Source organism: Panthera leo, chromosome B3, assembly GCF_018350215.1.
Source record: "Panthera leo isolate Ple1 chromosome B3, P.leo_Ple1_pat1.1, whole genome shotgun sequence".
Classification (NCBI taxonomy): domain Eukaryota; kingdom Metazoa; phylum Chordata; class Mammalia; order Carnivora; family Felidae; genus Panthera; species Panthera leo.
In genome coordinates, this window is record NC_056684.1 from 33,963,913 (window position 1) to 33,985,129 (window position 21,217).

General features: G+C 50.6%; 1 protein-coding gene across 1 annotated transcript; it reads right to left on the minus strand.

The window, feature by feature from the left end:
- Positions 1-974: 974 nt before the first annotated feature.
- NR2E3 (nuclear receptor subfamily 2 group E member 3) lies at positions 975-6,633 on the minus strand. Its single transcript, XM_042940486.1, has 8 exons — positions 6,526-6,633; positions 5,851-5,977; positions 5,578-5,681; positions 5,238-5,486; positions 4,943-5,118; positions 3,810-4,056; positions 3,442-3,547; positions 975-1,107 (listed from the first exon to the last, which is right to left on the minus strand). The coding sequence occupies exons 1-8, from the start codon at positions 6,617-6,619 to the stop codon at positions 975-977; spliced, it is 1,236 nt and encodes a 411-aa protein (XP_042796420.1). The 5' UTR covers positions 6,620-6,633.
- Positions 6,634-21,217: the final 14,584 nt, after the last annotated feature.

Genomic DNA, 21,217 nt, shown 5'->3' on the forward strand with positions numbered 1-21,217 from the left:
AACTTTACTACCATTTTGTAGGTCTTTTGCGTCTGCCTTTGAAAAGGATGAGGCTTGGCTGAGCATTTCTCCCTAAGGAATTAAGAAGTGTTAGAGATTCCCCTTCCCAAAAAGTGCCTGTAGCTGCCTGGTTTTGAGTCAGATGGGCTCACCTTTGTTTCTAGAAGGGTGAGGAAGAACAGGAAGAGAAAGGCTGAGAGAGCCTGTGGGCTGGCGGGCCCCCATCTGGAGAGAGGCTGGCCTTTTTACTCCTGTGGGAGTTTCTGAAGCTAGGCTTGAATTTGTTGCACCTGGACTCTGACTTGGCATGGAAACCAGATGGAACACGAGTCTGTGCTCATTCCTTCCATGTCCTCAAAGGGAGAGCCTTTTCCACATGTGTTTTCTTTTTGTTGTTCACTTTTTTATTGAGATTTAACATAATACAGTAAAGTACACAAATCTTAAGTGCATGGCTCAATTAATTTTTATGAATTAGTAGATTTGTGAAACCACCACCTGGGTCAAAATAAAAACCATTTCTAGCATGCCAAAAGGCTCCCCTGGGTCCTTTCCCAGCCAGCCACCTCCCTCCCCCTGAGGTAAGTACTATTCCAGCTTCTGTCACCATCCGTTAGTCTTGCCCGTTCTTGAACTTTGTATAAGCAGAACCTGTGCCTGGAAGGGTTCTTCGGTTCCACTTTTATGTCTGTGAAATTCATCCATGTTGTCACATGTGTTGGTAGTTCACTCTTCTTTATTGCTGTTTTCCATTAAATGAATAGATCACGATTTATTAATCCATCCTATTGCCAAAATACAGTTTGGGGCTATTAGGAATAAAGCTGCTATGAATATTCTTATAATCTCTTTTAGTGGACATTTCTGCCTGGTACGTGTGTACCTACAGGTGGAATTGCCGAGTCACAGGGCAAATGTTTGGCTTTGGTAGATTGTTTTCCAAAGTAGCAGTGCCCATGGTAGTTCCACGTCTCTCAGTTTTTGAACATATCACAGAGGAGCTTCTCCATTGGAGTATTCCCTATGGTCTTGCGGAAAAAGAGGAGCTCAACCCGTTCAGAAGTGATAAACCTCAAGGATGGGAGGAGCAGGAGCAATTTCCCAAACCTGAACGGGAGAGAGAACAACATCAGTTTTATTGGCAGCTTCTGAGCACGAGTCATGGGGGCGGTGGCATAAGAAAGGGTGCGTGAATATTGTTTATTGTGTGTAAAGATTGGAAAGTGAGGAGTTATTTACATTAATACTTTTACATTAATATTTACATTAATCACATATATGATTATTATGATAGCTGTGGTCAATACTATAGATATTTGAGTAAGAATATAAATTCCCCTGTGTAAGCCCGTTAGGACGATAGAGTAGCCATTAGTGAAAGTGTTCTGAAGTTGAAGCATCATTTTTGTGGTGAGATACTCCTCCAGAAGCAAAACAACTGCAGTTTTCAGTAAGAACCATTTGCCAGGGCGAGGGTCCCCAGTGCAAAGAAGGAAGGTGGATGGCGAAGCTCCACAAGACAGACGGGAGGGATCAGCAGGGTTCAGTGCCCAACATCAAGGAGGCCGCTCCAAAGTGGGGCAGCTCCACCCTCAACTCCCACCATGGAGGTCTGTGGGAGGCCTTCCCTCATGGGCCAGGTATCCGTGGGACTTGTTCTGCCCACCCAACCCGAGGGCTTCCTTTCTCTTGCGGACGCCAAGTGGGTGGCACCCCGCAGTCCTGCCCCTCTCCCTTGCTCCTTCCCTTCTTGTTCATCTGAGTTGGGGAGTTTCAGGAAGAAGTAACTAGAAAGTCAAGTCGAGAAACTGTTTTTCAAACTGCAGGAATTCATCCCCTAGTGGATCTGAAATTAAATTCAGTGGGTCACCACAAGCCTTAAAAAAAAAAAGAGAGAGAAACGGAAGAGAAACGGAGTAAATTACTGTCTGCAAAGTAAGTGCAGGTACTTTTCGGTGGGACTTTGTTTCAGTGTTTGTGTGTGGACTGGGTTGTGATGGGAACTGTATTTCTTCCTGCCTATTGCAGTTTCTAAAAACTGAAATACACGGACTTAGAGAACCGAAAACCTCTCTTTCACTTCTGTCTGTAGTTGATATTGAACTGCTAAGAGGTGACGTAGGAAATCTTAATCAGAATTGGAAATCTGACACCAACCCAATATGCCCGGACATCTCTGGGAGCTGATCCCAGTAGAAAGTCTGGGAGGGCTACTGGATGTGTTGAGTGTCTGGGATGACTGTGCTTAGGACACTCTGTCGCACCTTAGGAACAGCTGTTTCTCCCCATGCTCACAGGCAGCAGAAATCTTTCTGGACAACACCATATATATTCCTTGTATACTTTGACTCCTTTAAAGGGAAATTACCTCCTGACATCATTTCTCAGATCAGAGGTGATTTGAAGATGTTCATGTTCACCTAACTTCTTCAGAGACAGCTGCTGGGCACCCCAAAAGAATGCAGATAATAAGGTCTAAAATAGCCAGTAGATGCCTGGAGGTCAAGTGGCCCAATCTATGCCGAGGCTCCACTGCATCTACTGGTGTTGGATGAACCTGGCCCCTGCCCCCACGCTCCCCCAGCCACGCTCTCAGCCTGGAGCTCCTGCCCCCAAACCCAGCCAGGGCCGGGCCATCATCCGTGCACGTGGCTTAGCCCAGTGCATCCTGACAAGATGTTACCCTGCAGCTCCAACAGACCTGGTCATGTTCCCTAAAAACTATCTCTGCCCGACTTCCCCTTTTATTTCTTGACTCCCTCTTCTGCCCGAGAGCACCTCTTCTCTGGCTCCAAGTCCGACCCATTCTGACTCCTAGAGGCTCCTGCCACTGTCCTCTCCCTTCCACTCCCTATGGCCACTTCTGGAGAGCAGGACCCCAGGGACTCCCCTGGATGAGGTCAGCGTGCACCGCCCTCCCCGATCATATTCTCTGTACTCACTCCGGCTCTGTGCACAACACCCTTCTGCTCAAACACATACGGTGGCTCCGTCTGCCCGCCAAATCACATATGGCCTTTGGCTGGCATTCAAGTCCTGCACAGGCTGGCCCCAGAGCACTGTTCTGGCCTAATCTCCCACCTCCTCACTTGGCAGCAACCTGGTACACCTTCCGAACTGGGCTCCTGTCCTAGATACCTACATAGATACATACATAGAGATACAGGTATCTGAACTTCAGTATCTGACTAGGGTGCTTCTCGTCTTCAGTGTGCTCACTGGGCGGGGGGGTGGGCATCCTTGGAAGGCAGCAACTTTGTCTTATGCTCATTTTGGTCCCTACTCCTAGGGCCTGGCACACAGTGGATGTTGGATTCGGGCCGGATGAACTCAGACCTTTGAACCATCTGATCAGTGCAGCCCAGAGATGATGTCAAAGCGGTGGGGGGAGGGTGAAGAGGAGAAGGGACAGGTGGGCAGGGAGGCACGCGCTCAGGTCACCTCACAGGCTGGCTGGGGTGGTGCGCCTTGCTGTGCTGGCTCAACATCACCTGGGACTGGTCCTGCAAGGCCTCCACGTGCTCAGGATCCTTCAGGCCTCGAGTTTCTGGAGAGAAACAAACATCGGCAGTGAGCTCCTCTCTCAGCCTGCCCTCCGGTCCCTCCGCCCCCACAGTCAACCAGGGCCCTTAGGAGGGATGAGCCGGGCCCCGTGCCTCTCTCCTCCTGCCCCCCAGGGAAGAAGCCTCCGCCCACCTGGGGCTATGTGGGGCCGTGGAAGCAGAGCGAGAGGCAGAAGGAAATCACTGGCATTGTCGTTCTTTGACCCCAACCGCCTTTCTTTAAGGCCTGGGCAAAGACTGGGCTACCTGGTTTGAAGAGGACCAGGGCCTTCATGCAGGCGAACTCCGTGGGGTCCACCGCCAGCGCTCGGAAGCGCGAGATGGTTTCTTGCAGCACGCGGCTCTCCGCGCTGGCCAGTGCCAAGCGGCCCTGGGAGCTGCCGGCAGCGGAGGCCTCAGGTGCGGCCAGCAGCGGGCAGCTGTCCAGAGGCAGGGACCACTGTATGGCTCCGAGGAGGAAGAGTTCACTCCATGCCTCTTCCAGCAGGATCACCTGTGCTCAAGAAGGAGCGAGTGTGATGACTGAGAAACGACCTGTCCGGCTCAGACTGCAACCTCCGCCACCTTCTCTGGGGCCCTAGGAAAGGAAGGGCTGGTCCCGGATGCCCAGACCTCCTCCTGACCTCTGCCCGACACTGGCCAGGGGCCCAGAGTTCTAGGATTTGGTATGATCTGGCCCAGCTGCGTAGGCTCCAAGACACTATAGCCTCCACCCAGAGGCTCAGCTGGAACATTTGGGAAGTTCCGAGAGCCGAGGGAAGTTGGGCCGCCTCGGGGGCACACCCCACGAGCATCCCAAGTTGAGTGCGTTCAGCAGGCTCTGCCTGACTTCTGAGCCGCTCCTTGCAAACCGCTGGCCAAGGACTCAGACCCTCAGAGTGTCTCTCTTCCTGGGTTTATCGTGACACCTCCGCTTGCCCTTGAGACGCTCAGAGGGAAGTCCTACAGGTGAAGAGGTTAGGCGGAAACTGGAGCTCTGAGGTCAGAGGCACTCGTGCTCCCGGGGAGCCCAGAGTCACCCGCTCGCGCCGCTGATGGGAGGGCAGACTGCCCTGTCACACAGAGGGACTGTAGGACCTGAGGGTGTGGCTAGGGGGAGAGAGGACCCACGGGGCCATAGGCATTGCCTTCAAATCCCTGGTCTCTGCGTCACCTCCTAGTTGCACGTCCCACCACCATCTCTGCCCAGAGATGTGAGCGCCCCCAACGGTCACGTCCCTGAGACGCATATCCCTGACCAACACGGACTCAGAGACATGTGCCCCCACACCGTCACCACCATCCCCAGGTTTCAGGCCCCCCGCCCCCAACCATCGCCTGCACGACGGTGTATGTGCCCCCAACCCGGCTGACCCAAGTGCATCCCCTGACACGTGTACCTGATCCCGGAAGGGCAGGTTGGAGAACACGGGCAGGTTCTTGGCCCACTTGACAGCCATAAAGAGAAGGCGAGCCGATGTCTCATGGATGCTGTCCAGGCCACACGGGGATGAGGAGGAGTATGGGGATGAGGGAAACTCGGGATCATTGCTGGTGACATCAATATTCTCATCGGCTGTTGGAGGAGGAGGCTGCTCTGTGGCAGGGGCAGGGGGCGCTCAGGGCCACAGGGGTGAGGCTAAAGCCTGCTGCGGCAGCACCCAGCAGCCAGCACCCAGCCGTCCCCCCACTTACCGTCCTCTGGCTCCAGCTTAGCACACGTTTCGGCCGTTATAAGGCTGGCCATGAAGTGGTGGTGACCTGGAGGTGTGAGGGCCCCGGGCCCCAGGGCTCTGGCTGCAGAAACAGGCGTGGGGCCCCGTGGACTGGGCCCTGCCGGGGCCAGGGGGGGCCCCAGGGGCTCCAGCCGGTGCTCCGGATCTAACTCCATGCTGGCCAGCCGGACCTGGGCTGTGCTTCGCGGCTGGCGTTCATTCTGCACAGCTGGGGAGGCAGGAAGGGTCAGGAACCCCCATCAGTCCTGTGCCCCCGTCTCTGCTGTCATATAGCTCTCCGGGCCGGCTCCCCGACTCACCGTCCTGGTTCATGCCCTCCTGCAAGCACTTCTTCAGCCGGCAGGCCTGGCACTGGTTCCGGTGGGCCTTGTCCACCGGGCACATTCCTGCCCCCACCTGGCACCTGCAGGAGGAGGCGAGCCCCAGGGTGTCAGTGCCCCACCCAGGCCCTGGACTGTGGCTTTGGGACACGTTTGCCCCAGTCCCTTCTTCCTTGGACGTCCTCCACCCCTCCCCGGGGGTCCCCCCGCCCAGGGCTCACCCCGGTGGGGGTCCTGCCCCGCCCCCCTCACCGGTAGATGAGCCTCCGCCTCACGCTCCTCTTGAAGAAGCCACTGCAGCCGTTGCAGGCATAGATGCCATAGTGCTTCCCGCTGCTGCTGTCACCACACACGCGACACTGGAGCGAGGGGCCCACGCCTGAGGGGCAGGGGCAGGGCTGGGTCACACCCCTCCCTCCCACCTTCTCTGTGAGCCCTCCCCCCCTCCTTCCCGTTCCGGTCCCCACCCACATTTAAACACACTGGCACTCTCTCCTCCTTTACCTACACCCCCCCACCCCCCCAGCCAGCTTCTGCTCTCCCACCACCTCCTCCTCGGGGGGGCAAGTTGGCTCCAAGAGCACGCTCTCTGCCTCCACTGCCCCGGCTCCCATCCCTTCTCTGCAGGTGACTTCAGGCTCTGGCATCCCACAGAAACGTTCCTGACCACATCCCTGGGAGCTCGGCTGCCACACCCCAAGGCTGCTTCTCTCTCTTTTCCTATCAGTTCAGCTGTCCCATCCTGACTCTGCTGACCGCCCCCCACCCCCCCACCCCCACCCCGTTTCTAGGATTCTGGGTTTGCTGGCCTGTCCCCTCACTCTTGCCCACGGACCTTGGGGCTCTTTTTCATGGTCTCTGCAAATCTCAGGTCCTCAACACTCCACTCCCCCAAAGGCCCAGATGCTGCCTCCAGGAAAGCCATACCTGCTGGCTCCTCTCCCAGGCCCCATGTGCCTGGAGACTCCTTCCGGGAAGCAGCTGCAGTGGCTGGCACAGCTGCAGCCATGTTGGCGCTCATCCGCAGGCAGTGGGCCTGGTGCTAGCAGGGCCCCCGCTTCCTGCCTGAGGGAGGCCTCCTGAGGGGGCGCAGCCGTGCTCCCCCTCTTTCCACCTCTGTCCCTCTCTTGGTGCCCCCGTCCCTCTTCTATTTCGACTTCTCTGTCTCCCTGGCCCTGGTGGTCTCCCTCTGTCTTTGTCTCCCTCCCGAGTCTTTCTTCTCTGTTCTGTCTGTCGGTCTGAACTCAGGAGCTGCCCCAACTTCCCCTCACAGCAGCGGCTCTGGATCTAGGAGATTTCTCCCAGGGCAGCACTGGACGTAGCTTATGATCCTCTTAATCTTTACTGTCTCCGCAGGGGATCAACCAGCCACACCTGCAGCGTCACCAAGGTGCCCGCTGAGCCGGTCGATCTTGCTGCCCCCACACCAGCCCCCAGGCTGCCCAGGGTCCCCTGGTCCCTTCCCCTCTGTGCCCTCAACCTGCTCACCGTTCAATGCCAAATCTTGAAGGGAGGTGTGGACTCCAGGTCCCCTAGGACTTTCAACCTTTTGGAGCTGCTTGGCATGTGTCTGGGAGCAAGTGTGTGTCTGGGAGGTATGTGTGCGTCTGTGTGTCTGTGTGCCTCCATGTGTGTGGTGCTCACTGTGGCTCCAGCTTTCCACCCTCATGGTTCCCACCCAAGCCCTCGATAAGGGTCTCGGGTCCCCTAGAAGGGGGCTCTCCACACGTCCAGCACAGAGGTGGCTCCCGTCACGCATGGGAATGGCTCTAATGTAGGGTCTGAGGCTGGCCTAGAGGCAGGGAGGCCTGAGGCCCAAGGTGGAGAGTCTCCTTCAGGTCTGTGAGGAGCAGAAGAGGAGCCGTAAACATTTTCCTCACCCTCCCGGGGAGCAGGGCCTGCAGGTTGGGGGGTGTGAGGACACAGCTCCTGAGCCTGGCAATGGCGTCTCGGGTGGCCTCTCCTCCTTTCCGACTTGGCCTCACGGTCCTAGGCGGGCTGGCCTCCCTGCTGTCCCCAGATCCAGGCTTCCCAGCTCGAGCCCAGTGTGGTTCTGAGGTGAGGAGATGGAAGGAGGGGTCTGCGCCTCTGTGAACCAAGCCTGGGGTTCAGAAGGAGCGTGGAGAGAGCCCAGACAGAGCCATATGTAACCCCTGCTCCCGCACAGGCCAGCCATACGTCCCTGAGCGAGTGATCTAGGCTTTCTGAGCTTCAGATTCCTCGTCTGTGAAAACAGGTGACAAAACTACCTGTCTTGCAGTGTAGTGGGGAAACCAAGAGAATTCCCAATGTGTTTCAGTGCCTGGTACTCAATAAGAGCATAATAAATGATGGGGGCTGTTATTATGATGATTTCTCTGAGGAGATCACAGAGCAATCCCCAGGAAATAGCCTTTCCTGTCCCCTGTCCCCACGTCCATTCTTGCCTCCTTCCTGGGATAGAGCAGAGAGCCCTGCATTGGTCTGGAGGGGACCACCCATCCTCAGCAGACCTGCTCGCCTCTGGGGCTTAGAGCCCAAGGGGAAGGGGGACAGTGAGAAGTTTCTGGAAGGATCATGGAGTGAAGGGGATGGGGGCGGGGGGGGTGCGGGGCCCTTATGTATGTGGGGTTAACCCTCACTGTGACAGAGAAGCACTACTGGGGATTTGGGAAGTCAGCTCGAGGGGCTTTGCAGGGTAATCCGCTTTCCCAGGCCTCAGAAGATCGAGGCCACCAGGCCGAGGCCCCACACCTGACCTCCTCTGCCTCTGTGCTCACCTGCACCCCTTCCTGGCAGGCAGCCCTCAGGGCCCTCTACTGCACAGTCCACAGCTCCACCTAACCTCCAAAGCCACGGGCATCTCCCTTGAACTTGATTGACCGGTCTCTCCTTTGGGAAGCTTGTCTCTCCCACTCCGGAGCATGTCTTTACCATCGCCCTCCGCACCCTGAATGGTCATCACTCAGGGCGCCCCAAAGCACGCCCCAGCCGACCTTCTCACCCTGTCCTTGGGTGATGATCTCACACGCCTGTGCAGCTTCCACGACCCCATCACACCTGCCTGGATCTGGGCCGGAGCTTCCACCCACAGACCCACTCAGAGTTCAGGTGTGGAGACTGACTCCACACGCCCCAACGGGCTCATACCCGGCTCGTCCACAGAGACGGTCACTGAAGGCCCTGGATTGAGGGCCTGCCCTGATCAGGCATGCGCAGGGAGGAAAGCACCCTAGGCTGAGCTGAGGACCTTTGACCCTGGAGGTCGGGGCCAAGGAAGAGCCCCTGGGAAAATCAGGACAGCGTGGGGCGTGGGGGCCAGGGAAGGGGAGGATTCGAGGGTGGACCCATCCATCCACCAGGCCAAGTGTCCTGTGATGTTTTTGCACCGTTGCTAGTGAGAAGGAGACAGCGAGCAAGACGAGTGCTTGCACAAATGCTTGCAATATCCTATCCAACACTCACAGCAACCTTCAACCCAGAGGTGAGGAAACTGAGTCTCAGAGAGGTTAAGCAAACTGCTTCAGGCCACACAGCTGCAGAATGGCAGAGGAGCCTGGGGAAGGAGACAGGGCTCTCAAACCGATGTCAGGTCCCCACCATGCTTTCCACCATGGTGCTCTCCAAGGAGACCGGGCGTCTCTTTGGCTTTAGCTGGCGCTCACGACGAGCGCTCTTCCCAGGAGAGGGAGAGCGGACCACCCTGGGCGGGAGAGAGAAACTCCAGGGCCGGATCTTGTCCTCACCAACACTGATGAGCAATAATGACCAACCGCAGGTCATCTTTCTCTCCTCGGTCGGTCGATGGAAGATTCCAGGGACGGGGTTTGGAGCCTCAGGTCAGCCGGGCATGTGAATGACAAGGTGCTTAAAGGACACTGGCTCATTTTTAACTTGTCTTTGCTTTCCTCGTATTCCGTAGCGGGTATGTATTACTTAGAATGGAAAAAATAAATCCATCAGAATAAAAGATACTAGCAATGTTTGACGTGCCTGTTCTTAACACTGTGTTGACACCTCACGTTATTTTGGTTTCGGGCTGGCTCCTCTGTCACCCTGGCCCTCCTTTCTTCGGGTTCTTTAGCGGGTCGGCCCCAGCCGGAGCCAGGACTGTGCTGGGGGAAGGGTGGGGGGAGCATGACAGCCCAGCGGGGCTGGGGGCAGGGGCTCTCTCCCGATTTGTGACCACCAGCTGCTGGGGCAGACGCCAAAGGATTACCGGGCCCAAAGCCTTGAATCTGCTGACGAAGCTGCCAGAGGCCACCTTATCACTAATACAATTATTCCCCCAGGGAACAGGTCAGCAACTTCCTTCTGACTCCCTGGAGGTCTGGGGCAGGTGGGGAGGGGGTGAATGGTAAAGGCTGCGGAACTGACTTTTTCCAGGTAAAACCCCCTGCCCCAGCCTGTCTAGGGCCTGCCATACCCTGTGTCACTGAGAGATGACCCAGATGTAGTCAGGAGGACGAGTGGCTTCTGGGATGAGGTCTGGTTGGCTGGGCTGAACACCACGGTTCCAGGAGCCACGGGCTTCTGGTTTGGGGCAAGCTGCGCTCATGGCATTTGGTCCTGGGACCATGTTTCCTGGGAGTTTTCAAAAATTCTCTTTATTCCCCCACCCATGCGTCTTCATGACCTCAGAGAAGGGATAGCTAGTGATGTGTTCACAGGCTCAGGAACTCAGGACGCCAGTTCCACTTCCAGGAAACTATCCCTTGGAAAATTTCACAAAGATTTAATTGTGGGGCTGTTCCCTGCGGCAACTGTCGTAAAACACCCCTCTGGAGACAACTGGCCGAATACAGTCTGCTCCATCCCGACAGCGGAATGCTGAGCAGCCTTTGCAGATGGTCACGTTTCTGTATTCATTTACACGGAAATATGCCCAGTGTTTCAACTTGAAAGCCAGCTACAAAACAGCATGCACAGTTTGATTTCATGTGTTTCGGGGGAATTTCTGGCCAAAGATCATGAGACTCCTTTCTCGTTGTTAGGACCTAAATTCGTCAATAGTTTCTTTTTCTAGAGCAGTGAGCGGAAGATTCAGGACTTGGGAGAGGCAGACACCAGCAGGAACGTTTCTCAACAAAGCCTCTTTCTTTTCTTTTCCAGATAACATTTAGAAATGATCAGATAGTTCTCCCAGCCTTTGGCTTGTGAAGTGGTTCTCCCAGAATCATTTTAGAGGTCCGAGCAGAAGTGGAGAGGCTCCCTCTTCCATCCCAGGGGAGCAGACAAAAGGCGGTCTGTCCAGGACGCGTCTGACAGCTCCAGCTAGGGTTGACCCCTTCCTCTGTCCCTGATGACCGGTAGTGAAGGACGCCTGTTTAACTTCTCCCCCCCCCCCCCCCCAGCTGCTGTGAGAGGTGGGCTTCTCCCGTCTCTAGCAGAGCTATTATAAAGATGCCACAAGCAGAACTTCTCGCCACAAAACAGAAGTCTGGCTGTTTTGTTTGAATGTTTAATAATGAACATGTATTACAATTATAAGCAAGATAAAGCTCTTTTCATTAAAAAAAAAAAAAGGAATGGCTAATTTGAAATAAATACTAATACTACCACTAACAATAATTAATAATAATAGGAAGTACTTACAAAGAAATTGTTCAGCATTTCTGTGTGTAAGAATGAAATGCTTCTCAGGCCCTCGATTTCGCTCCCTCATTACTGGAGGGGAAGGTTAAAATCTTGAACAGCAGGTTGGGCCTGAGCCCTGCCTCAACAGACAGCTACAGGTGGGTGCAGCCTGGTCCTGGAGGCGCCCTTTCTCTGTCTACACCTGCTTTAGCCCCATCCATGCTGTGCTGGGGAGGCACTGGAGGCTCCCTGCCCGGGCAGGGGCAACTGGGCTGGGGAGAGCTCTTGGAAAACCAGTACAAAAGTATTTTAAAAGTTTAACAAGAGGTAAAACCATACCAGTGTATTCTAGCTGACTGACTCCTGGTTCTAATATTTATCATCTCCGAGAAATGAAACAACCTAACACAGGGGTTTTCAACTTGGGCCCTATTGACATTTGAGCCAGAAAATTCTGTGTCGTGGGGGCTGTTCTGTGTGTTGTAGGGCATTTAGCAGCACCCCTGGCCTCTCCCCACTAGATGCCAGTGGCGTCCCCTTCTCCCCAGTTGAGACAATCAAAAATGTCTCCAGACATTGCCAAAAATGTCCCCCGAGGGGCAAACTTGTTCTTGGTTGAGAATCACTGGGTCTAAGCCGTGTTATTTCCTGCTTTCCTGGAGACAGTTCGCCAAGTCTGTTTTTACAGATGCAGGAAGCACAGCCCAAGACAAATGTCCACAAGGAGCCCCAGGCCGTCGGGCATGTAACATTATCTTCGGTATGCAGACTCAAGAACTATCTGGAAGGACGTTCAAAGTGTTGACAGAGGTTTCTCTGGAGGAGAATTTTACTATGTTATTTTCTTCTTTATATTTATCTGTGTTGTTTGAATGTTTAATAATGAACATGTATTGTAACTGTAATCAAGATAAGGCTTTTCGTGTTTTTAAAAGAGACCAGCTAATTTGAAATAAATATGACCTGTAATAATAACAAAAATGGGAACTCTTTATTAAGAAATTGTTGTGTAGCAGCCAGAGTTCTAAGTGTTTTTATGTGTGAACTTTTTAAATCCTCCCAATAGCACTATCAGACCGATGTTATTGCTCTTGTCCTCTCGTTACAAAACAAGAATGACAGAGAGGTTTAGCGACTCATCTAATGTCACACAGCTAGTAGGTGATAGAGCTGGGATTCAAACCCAGGCAGATAAAGTGGTTATTTTAGGAGAATGTGTCTGCCCAAGGGTAAGGGGGGAAAAAAACGGGAATATCGTATTTCCGAAAAAAAAAAAAAAAAAAAAAAACAAAACCCAAACAAACCCCAAAACAAAAACCATCCTCATACATTTAATAAAGAAAATCTCCAAGACACATTCTGTCTCCAGGTAAGTTGAAAGAATAAAGTAGATATGCTGGGCTATGGAAAGTCACTTTGAATTGGCACTTCTGTTCCCAGCTTTTCTATGGGATGCAGAGTCTTAGATTCAAACTACAATACAAATCAAAGAGGAAAGTGAAAGAATTATTCTACAGGAAATGTCTTTTTTTTCTATGTTTGCTTTTAATGCGATGGCTGGGGGGGCGGGGGGGGGGGCTTCACCAGGTATGACGACATGACTAGTAGTGCACATGCGTGAAGGTGTGTGTGTGTGTGTGTGTGTGTGTGTGTGTATAGAATCCGGCCCTTCTGTGACAAAGGCAGGCTGAGATTTGTTATATGGACGCAAAGCTGCTGTCTCTCCCCGTGTCTGTTGTGGTTTATTCTTGAGGTCCCAGACAACGTCATGACAGCCGCACAAGCTTCTAGAAATTTCCCCCAAAACAACTCTTCAGACGAGCAGCTGTTCAAATGTAAACTTGGCACATTTTCCTTCTTGACTTTTGATATGGACGGAAGCTGTATTTTCTGACCTTAGCTATATTTATTAATTGGTGAAAATGCTAAATTGAGGTAATAAATATCCAGTGTCTCTCCACAGAGATGAAGGAGGTATTCTTTAGAATGGCCTCATAGAAAATGCATCCGCTCCACGCAATTCTCCCTACGATGTCATGGTACAGGAGGGGTCCCGGAGTAACTGGCCACTGCCCAACTTGTCAGCTGGGCTGTGAAGGTCTCCTGGGTCCCTGAACACAGCACATTCCCTCACAGCCCGTGGTCTTTGCATATGCTGTTCTGGCTCCCCAGTTATCTCCGAAGGGGTTTGAAAGACCTGCCCTTTAGCAGAATTTCCTACACAGACACTACAACGTGATATGTCAAGATGTTGCTTTCAGTCATCATGCATTGGAAATAGCTCAATATATATATTTTAATGTAACAAATTATGGCACTTTTCCAAAATGGCTCTTTGCCACTGGAAGGGGTTATATGGAAAAATGTTATGATGAAATAGCAAGCGACAAAATGCCACAAACACGAAGGCATTTGTGAACAAAACTAAGCTAGTTCTGCTAAGTCAGAGGCATTCTGGTTATTAAATTTAATATGTTTAAATTTTTAATATAACATAGCATTTAATAGAAATTAGCATTATTGTACTGAGCGTTTATGTTGTCATACTGTCTCTTCAGCATGCTTATCTATTTATTTGATGGTCTATTTCCAAAGGTAATTTCTTTAAAAACATTTTTTTAATGTTTATTTTTGAGAGAGAGAGACAGAGAGAGTGAGTGGGGTGGGGCAGAGAGAGAGGGAGACACAGAATCCAAAGGAGGTTCCAGGCCCTGAGCTGTCAGCACAGAGCCCGATGCAGGGCTCGAACTCATGAACCATGAGATCATGATCTGAGCCAAAGTCAGACACTGAAGTGACTGAGCTACCCAGGCACCCTCAAAGGTAATTTCTAACTAAGGCTGTGATCTATCATTTTGTTCCCAGACACAATTTCAAGGTGAGATTTCTGAGTAAGACACTGAAATTTAAAATAACTTTTCTGGAAGTCTGAACTTATTTCAAAAATAAAATGTTAAAAAACACATATGTTAAGGACTTGTTTTAAATGTAGCTTGTTATGACAGGGGTATCGTGCTTATGCTTAATGAAAAAGTACCTTGGTCTGTTAGAAGCTATCCCAAAGTATTTACTGGTGAAGTGATTCAATGTGTTGGGTTTGCTTTTTAAAAAATATAGCACAAAAATTTTGTTTCATAAACGAGTGAACGGAAGGAGGAAGTGTGTCAAAGCAGAACAACTAAAGTTGATGGTTGATGATGTGGGAGATGGGTCCATGGTATTTCGTTGAACTATTATCTGTAATTTTGTCTATGATGGACGTTTTATATAATAAAAAATTAATTTAAAAACATACACACACATTTTTCAACACGAAAACTGAAACCAAAAAAATGTGGTTGATGGCTTTGGACATACCCTCCAGCCTAAATCTTTTTGCTTTCTCCCTTTGCTTCCACCACTCCCACCCTAAATCTGTCTTCACTGACCCTTTCGATCTCGCTATGTAGTTTTGAGGAGCTAAGCTGAAGGGGGTGATGCCATAGAGGAAAATTCCAGGTGCTGGCTTTGGATGAGGTTGGCTATTACACGCCTCAGCGCCCCCTCCTGGAAGGAGAAAAAGGCAGCGGTACCCTTGAGCTTTCTCACTGTGTCAGAGTGCCTGGCTTTAAAAAGAAAAAAATATTGGGGCACCTGGGTGGCTCAGTCGGCTGGGTGTCCAACTTCCGCTCATGTCATGATCTCACTGCTCATGAGTTCGAGCCCCGCATCGGGCTCTGTGCTAAGAGCTTGGAGCCTGGAGCCTCCTCCAGATTCTGTCTCTATCTCTGTGTACCTTCCTTGCTCTGTCTCTGTCTCTCAAAAAATAAAAAAAATAAAATAAAAAAATTAAAAAGAAAAAATATTATGGTGCAAGTTTGATTATTTATGTATTCACTATTAAATTTTTTCCAGCTTCGTTAAGGTATAACTGACATATAACATCATGTAAGTTGAAGGTGTACCACGTGTTGATTTGATACACTTATGTCTTGTGAAATGGTTACCACGGTAGTGTTAATGCCTCCATCACCTCACATAAGGACCACTGCTTTTCTGTGATGAGAACATTTGAGATCTATTCTCCTGGTCTTATAACTGGAGGTTTGTACCCCGTTGACCAACATCTGCCCTCTCCCTCTTCCTCTAGCTGACCCTTCCTCACGCTTTGAGACACAGCTCCAATCCTCTTCTCAGACCAGACTCTCTAACATCTCTCCCCACATCCCAGTCACAATCAGAAATAAGGAGAGCTTGGGTGACTTTGTCGGTTGAGTGTCTGACTCTCGGTTTCAGCTCAGGTCATGGTCGTGGGATCAACGATCCTAGGGTTGTGAGGTCAAGCCCCACGTTGGGCTGAGCATGGGGCCTGCTTAAGATTCTCCCCACCCTCCCTCTGAAGTAAATATATTTTAAAAAAAGAGAGAGAGAGAGAAAGAAAAAGAAACTCTTCTAGTCATCTATTTGTTCAATTAGTGTCTGTCTCCTTCAACCAGAATGTAAGCTTTATGAGTCCAGAAATCTCGTCTATCTTGCTTAAGGGTTTGACACATGGAAGGAGTCTGATAATTATCTGCTGAACGGCCGACCGGACGCATCAGTGAAAGCTTCCCCTATCTCTCTGGCAGAGTTTGCTGTTCCTTTCAGGTATAGGACAATGGTTTTCAAGGTGTGCTGAGTAAAGGGGCTGGCAAGGGTGAGCCCTTCTGTGACTTCAACCAGAACACCTCCAGATTTGTGTCTTATAATTGGTAGAAATTAGTTTGAAGAAAGGTTTCTTCCTAAAAAGTGACCAGAGGATTGCAGGTAACCTCAGGTAAGATACTCTGTTAGCTGTGTGGCCTTGGACAAGCCTCTTAACTTCTCTGGGCTGTTATAATAAAGCAATAGCGGTGTTCATAAACCTTACCTGTTTGCAGACAGGAAACTGAATTAGAACACTTTTCGAGTCCTCTCCCAGATCCGCGATGGTAGCAGTAGTCAAAATATTAAGAGGCAGCTTGACCTACTTGCAATAACCAGAAAGGCCACAAGATGGAGGTGTTACTCCATGAGAAAAGCTTTTCCTGCTCCCTGGAATGTTTCACTTCCCCAATTCTAGCAGGAGTGAGAGATTTGGGAATTTCTTCTTTGAAATTACAGAGAAGAAGCAAAAACAATCAGCACTCTCAACTTCAGGCAGAGGATTTAAAATCTTTTAGCGATGAATCCTGGCAGAGTTACCCAGTGTGGAACGCAAAGCTTTGTTCTACCAAAGCATCCAAGAGGAGCTTCTGCGATGGAGGAATGAGCTAAATTTGGTTCCTCTGTGTTTTAGAGGCAATCGCCTCAAGGGCCAGATTACCAGAGTCTGGGAGGCACTGAGCAGGAAGGACATTTTCTGCATTAAGGTTGTGGCAGGAATCTTTGTCGTGTCATACTGTATTGGTAGGAAAAGAAAGGGTGAAAGCACCAGATTAGGCAAAAATACAGTTGATCCAAGAGGACACGTCTCACTCAGCAGACCTTTGGGGCGGAGGTGGGATGATGCGGAGGAGACTAGAGTGTTGACTGCTTGCTGCCGTGGAGACAGGGAAGCTGGAAGGGTGCTCAGAACAGGTTCGGAAGAAGGCGATGACTGACATCCCCTGGGAGAGGGTCTGCGTGAGAATGAAGAGTGGAAGTGAGCCTGTAGATCTGCCTGTTGTTTCCCCCAGAATGTGGTCATCAGAATAAATGAGCTGAACATTCCTGAATCCAGGCCAGACCCACCTGTCAGGCCTGCTTGTGGATGGAGGAGGCTTGGTGACCTTCATGCAGAGACCTGGGCGCGTCTGCTACCTTGCCGGCTCTCCTACGTGCCTCCTGTAGCTGGGGAGCACCCCCCCCCCACCCCACCCCCCCCACCTTCCCGAGGGCCCAGCCAGAGAAGGAGCATCGGGAAGGCTGCTTGGAGTCACCCCAACCTCTAGGCTGCTTGCGCTCAAGTAACGTGCAGACAGCTTTTTATTTTATTTTAAAAATGTTTATTTATTTAGGGGCGCCTGGGTGGCTCCGTCGGTTAAGCGTCCGACTTCGGCTCAGGGCATGATCTCGGCGGTCCGTGAGTTCGAGCCCCGCATCGGGCTCTGTGCTGACAGCTCAGAGCCTGGAGCCTGTTTCGGATTCTGTGTCTCCCTCTCTCTGACCCTCCCCCGTTCATGCTCTGTCTCTCTCTGTCTCAAAAATAAATAAACATTAAAAAAAAATTTTTTTTAAATGTTTATTTATTTATTTGAGAGAGAGTGTGAGCAGGAGAGGGGCAGAGAGAGAGAGAGACAGGAGAGAGACTCCCAAGAGAGAGAGCCCCAACACAGGGCTCGATCCCACAGACCATGAGATCACGACCGGAGCTGAAATCAAGAGTGGGACGCCTCACCGGCTAAGCCACCCAGCGGCCCCCAGACAGCTTTTCAAAGGAACGTCATTATTCCTTTGAAGTCCGACGCTCAACCGACTGAGCCACCCAGGTGCCCCTGTACGTGGCTGTTTTTAAAAGATTATTATTAACATAAAAACACAAAATGAAAAAAATTACTATTGGAAACACTCCTGAAATAAACAACCACCATTTAATTAAGTTCTCTCCCCAGGATGAATTCCCAGTCATGGGATTAAGTGAAAGGGTGTGGTCAGCGTTGTGGCTCTTGTTACATTGTGTCAGTGGACTTCCTTAAATCAACATTTTCAGTGAAATGGTATTTCTCAGCTTGCCTCAGAGGCTGATGGTTTAACCCAGGAAAATAAGCGTTTGGGGCACAGTTAACACACATGCACAGCTCGTGTCAGGCTGGGGACCTCACTTGAACCCCGTCACTCCTCCCCACAAATGCCTGATTGGCTTCTTCTCTCACCCAGGGTGAAACCAAAGTCTTCCCCAGGCCCCCAGGGCACCTGACCTCATCTCCTGCTCCCCAAGTTCTCCCACTGCCTGCTTTGTGCTCTCCTGGAGGCAGAGCTCTTGCACCTTCCTCTGCCTGGAACATCCTTACCCAGGTAGCCACGCGGTGGGCTGGCTCCTGCACCCCCTAACCATCCCGTTTAAAATCGTACGTCCCGCCCATCCCTCCCGCTCCCCATCCATCTTCCCAGCTTTGCTGACATATTACTGACATGCCACACATCAGTTACCTGCGTCTTTTTTCTGCCTCCCCCATGAGCACGTAACCTCTCTGAGCTCTTATTCCACTTGGTATACTGCTACATATTCACCCCCTAGCAGAGTATCAGGCAAAGAGTAGGTGCTCAATAAACATTTGTTGAATGAGTGAATGAATGACTGTCATGACTGGGGAGGCATAAAGGCAGGTGATAGAAAGTTAATTTCACAAAAATGAACTATTGGGACCTCATCAAAATAAAAATCTTCTGCACAGCGAAGGAAATAATCAGCAAAACTAAAAGGCAACTGACGGAATGGGAGAAGATATTTGCAAATGACATATCAGATGAAGGGTTAGTATCCAAAATCTACAAAGAACTTGTCAAACTCAACACCCAAAAAAACAAATAATCCAGTGAAGAAATGGGCAAAAGACTGGAATAGACTCTTTTCCAAAGAAGACATCCAGATGGCCAACCGACACATGAAAAAAATGCTCAACATCACTCATCATCCAGGAAACACAAATCAAAACCACCATGAGATATCCCCTCACACCTGTCAGAATGGCTAACATCAACAACTCAGGCAACAACAGATGTTGGCGAGGATGCGGAGAAAGAGGATCTCTTTTGCATTGTTGGTGGGAATGCAAGCTGGTGCAGCCACTCTGGAAAACAGTATGGAGGTTCCTCAAAAAATTAAAAATAGAACTACCCTACAACCCAGCAATCACACTACTAGGCATTTATCCAAGGGATACGGGTGTGCTGTTTCTAAGGGGCATGTGCACCCCAATGTTTATAGCAGCACTATCAACAATATCCAAAGTATGGAAAGAGCCCAAATGTCCATCGATGGATGAATGGAGAAAGAAGATGTGGTATATATATATATGTGTATATATATATATATATATATATATATATATATACACAATGGAGTATTACTTGGCAATCAAAAAGAATGAAATCTTGTCATGTGCAACTACGTGAATGGAACTGGAGGGTATTATGCTAGGTGAAATTAGTCAGAGAAAGACAAAAATCATAGGACTTCACTCATATGAGGACTTTAAGAGACAAAACAGATGAACATAAGGGAAGGGAAACAAAAATAATAAAAAAACAGGGAGGGGGACAAAACAGATGAGACTCATAAATATGGAGAATGAACTGAGGGTTACTGGAGGGGCTGTGGGAGGGGGGATGGGCTAAATGGGTAAGGGGCATTTAGGAATCTACTCCTGAAAGCATTGTTGCACTACATGCTAACTAACTTGGATGTAAATTAAAAGAATAAAATAAAATTAAAATTAAAAAAAAAAAAGTGAACTTCAGGGCGCCTGGGTGGCTCAGTTGGTTGAGCATCCGGCTCTTGATTTCAGCTCAGCTCATGATCCCAGGGTCATGGAATCGAGCTTTGCTTTGGGTTCCACACGGAGTGTGGAGCCTGCTTAAGATTCTTTCTCCCTTTCTCCCTCTGCTCCTCTCCCCCTGTCATGTGTTCTCTCTCTCTCTCAAATAAAAAAAAAAAAAGTGAATTCCAAGGGAGAATGCCTGAGTTGTGAGGTCAGGAACAGGTTGAGGGGTCTGCCTATGTCCCTTCCCTTGAATCTGGGTAGGCCTGTGGCAGGCTTTAACCAACAGAAAGAGGCAGGAGTGATGCCTAGGACTTCCAAGTCCAGGCCTTAAGAGACCTGGCAGCTTTCTCTTTCTCTTGCAGGCTCTTCCTTCTCCACCTGCCACGTTCGAGAAGCCCAAGTCCCTGTGGACATCACCCGGAGAAGGAGCCGTCCTCAGTGGGCCCTGAATTCCTGACCCATGGAATTGTGAGAAATAAGAAAATAGTTGCTGTTTGAAGCCACTGAGTTTTGGGGATAGTCTGTTACACGGCAACAGATAAGACAAACAGGGTCATTACCTGAGAGTGTAAACTGGGTGTGAGGGGCGCCAGAGTCCGAGCTCATGTGAGCCACGGGGCAAAGATGACAGAAGTCAGGCCCCTCCGGGACTCAGGTGAGGAGCCAAGAATTCTGTCTCGACTGGGTGAGAGTAGAGGCTGATTGAGGGTGTCGAGTTCAGGTCGATTTGATCTTTTGTGTCTCACTGCTGTGCCCCTCCGACCCTGGCTGGCCTCCAAACAGGACTGACTCTGGGCTTAGAAAAACAAATGTTTGGAATCCACTCGGGAAAGCAGGACAGAGAAGTAGAGGTGCTTCCTTCGAGGCAATGGTGTGTGTGTGTGTGTGTGTGTGTGTGTGTCTTTGTGTGTAACTGTCAGAGAAGCATGTCCCCGGGCTCTCCACCTGGAGCCGGAGAATCTTTGTGAAGCCACGGTCATCAGCAACAACCTCTGTGACGCACACCGCACGCTCAGGGAGTAAGTTCTGGCCCACGTTTAGTTTTAAAGGGACTTTCGTCTTGCAGATGCGTTTATGCAATTCTTGCGGAGGGCCAGTGCCACGTGGAGGAACAAGCACAAACAATGAAGGTTAGATGGACCTGGGTTCGAATTCCTCAGCCACCAGGAGCTGTGTGATGGTGAGTAAATTTCCTAAACTGGTGAGACCTGGCTTCCCCAGCTGTAAAATGGAGAGAATAGTACCCAGCTGTCAGGATGGCTCCACGTATTAAATACTGCCACGCAGAGGAGGCTGTCGCATCCACACGACTCCTGAAACAGAATGTTACGGGCACCAGCGACAGTCACAGCAAAGTTTGTTACGAGAGGCAAGGCCGACCGATTGGGACCAACACTCTTGGTGAGAGTGCGGCCCCGAACAGCCAGGGTACAGAGTTTTCATGGCCGATCACATCATTTTATCATCACCTGGGAACAGAACAGAGAAACAGTTCCCAGACGAGTTAGAAACAGTTGCTGGATGGGGTGATTATTTTAGACTTTTTGCCGCTAAGTTGCAACCAGTGGATCTCCTTGACCTTGCCTCTGATGCTCTTTTCT

What these genes read in the sequence shown, in the direction of transcription:
- NR2E3 (XM_042940486.1), bottom strand. Translation starts at nt 6,619, where the DNA reads ATGAGCGCCAACATGGCTGCAGCTGTGCCAGCCACTGCAGCTGCTTCC. An exon ending in GGAGGGCATGAACCAGGACG is followed by an intron (nt 5,487 to 5,577) that starts GTGAGTCGGGGA and finishes CTGCCTCCCCAG; the next exon opens with CTGTGCAGAATGAACGCCAG. An exon ending in ACCTGCCCTTCCGGGATCAG is followed by an intron (nt 4,057 to 4,942) that starts GTACACGTGTCA and finishes TCTTGAGCACAG; the next exon opens with GTGATCCTGCTGGAAGAGGC.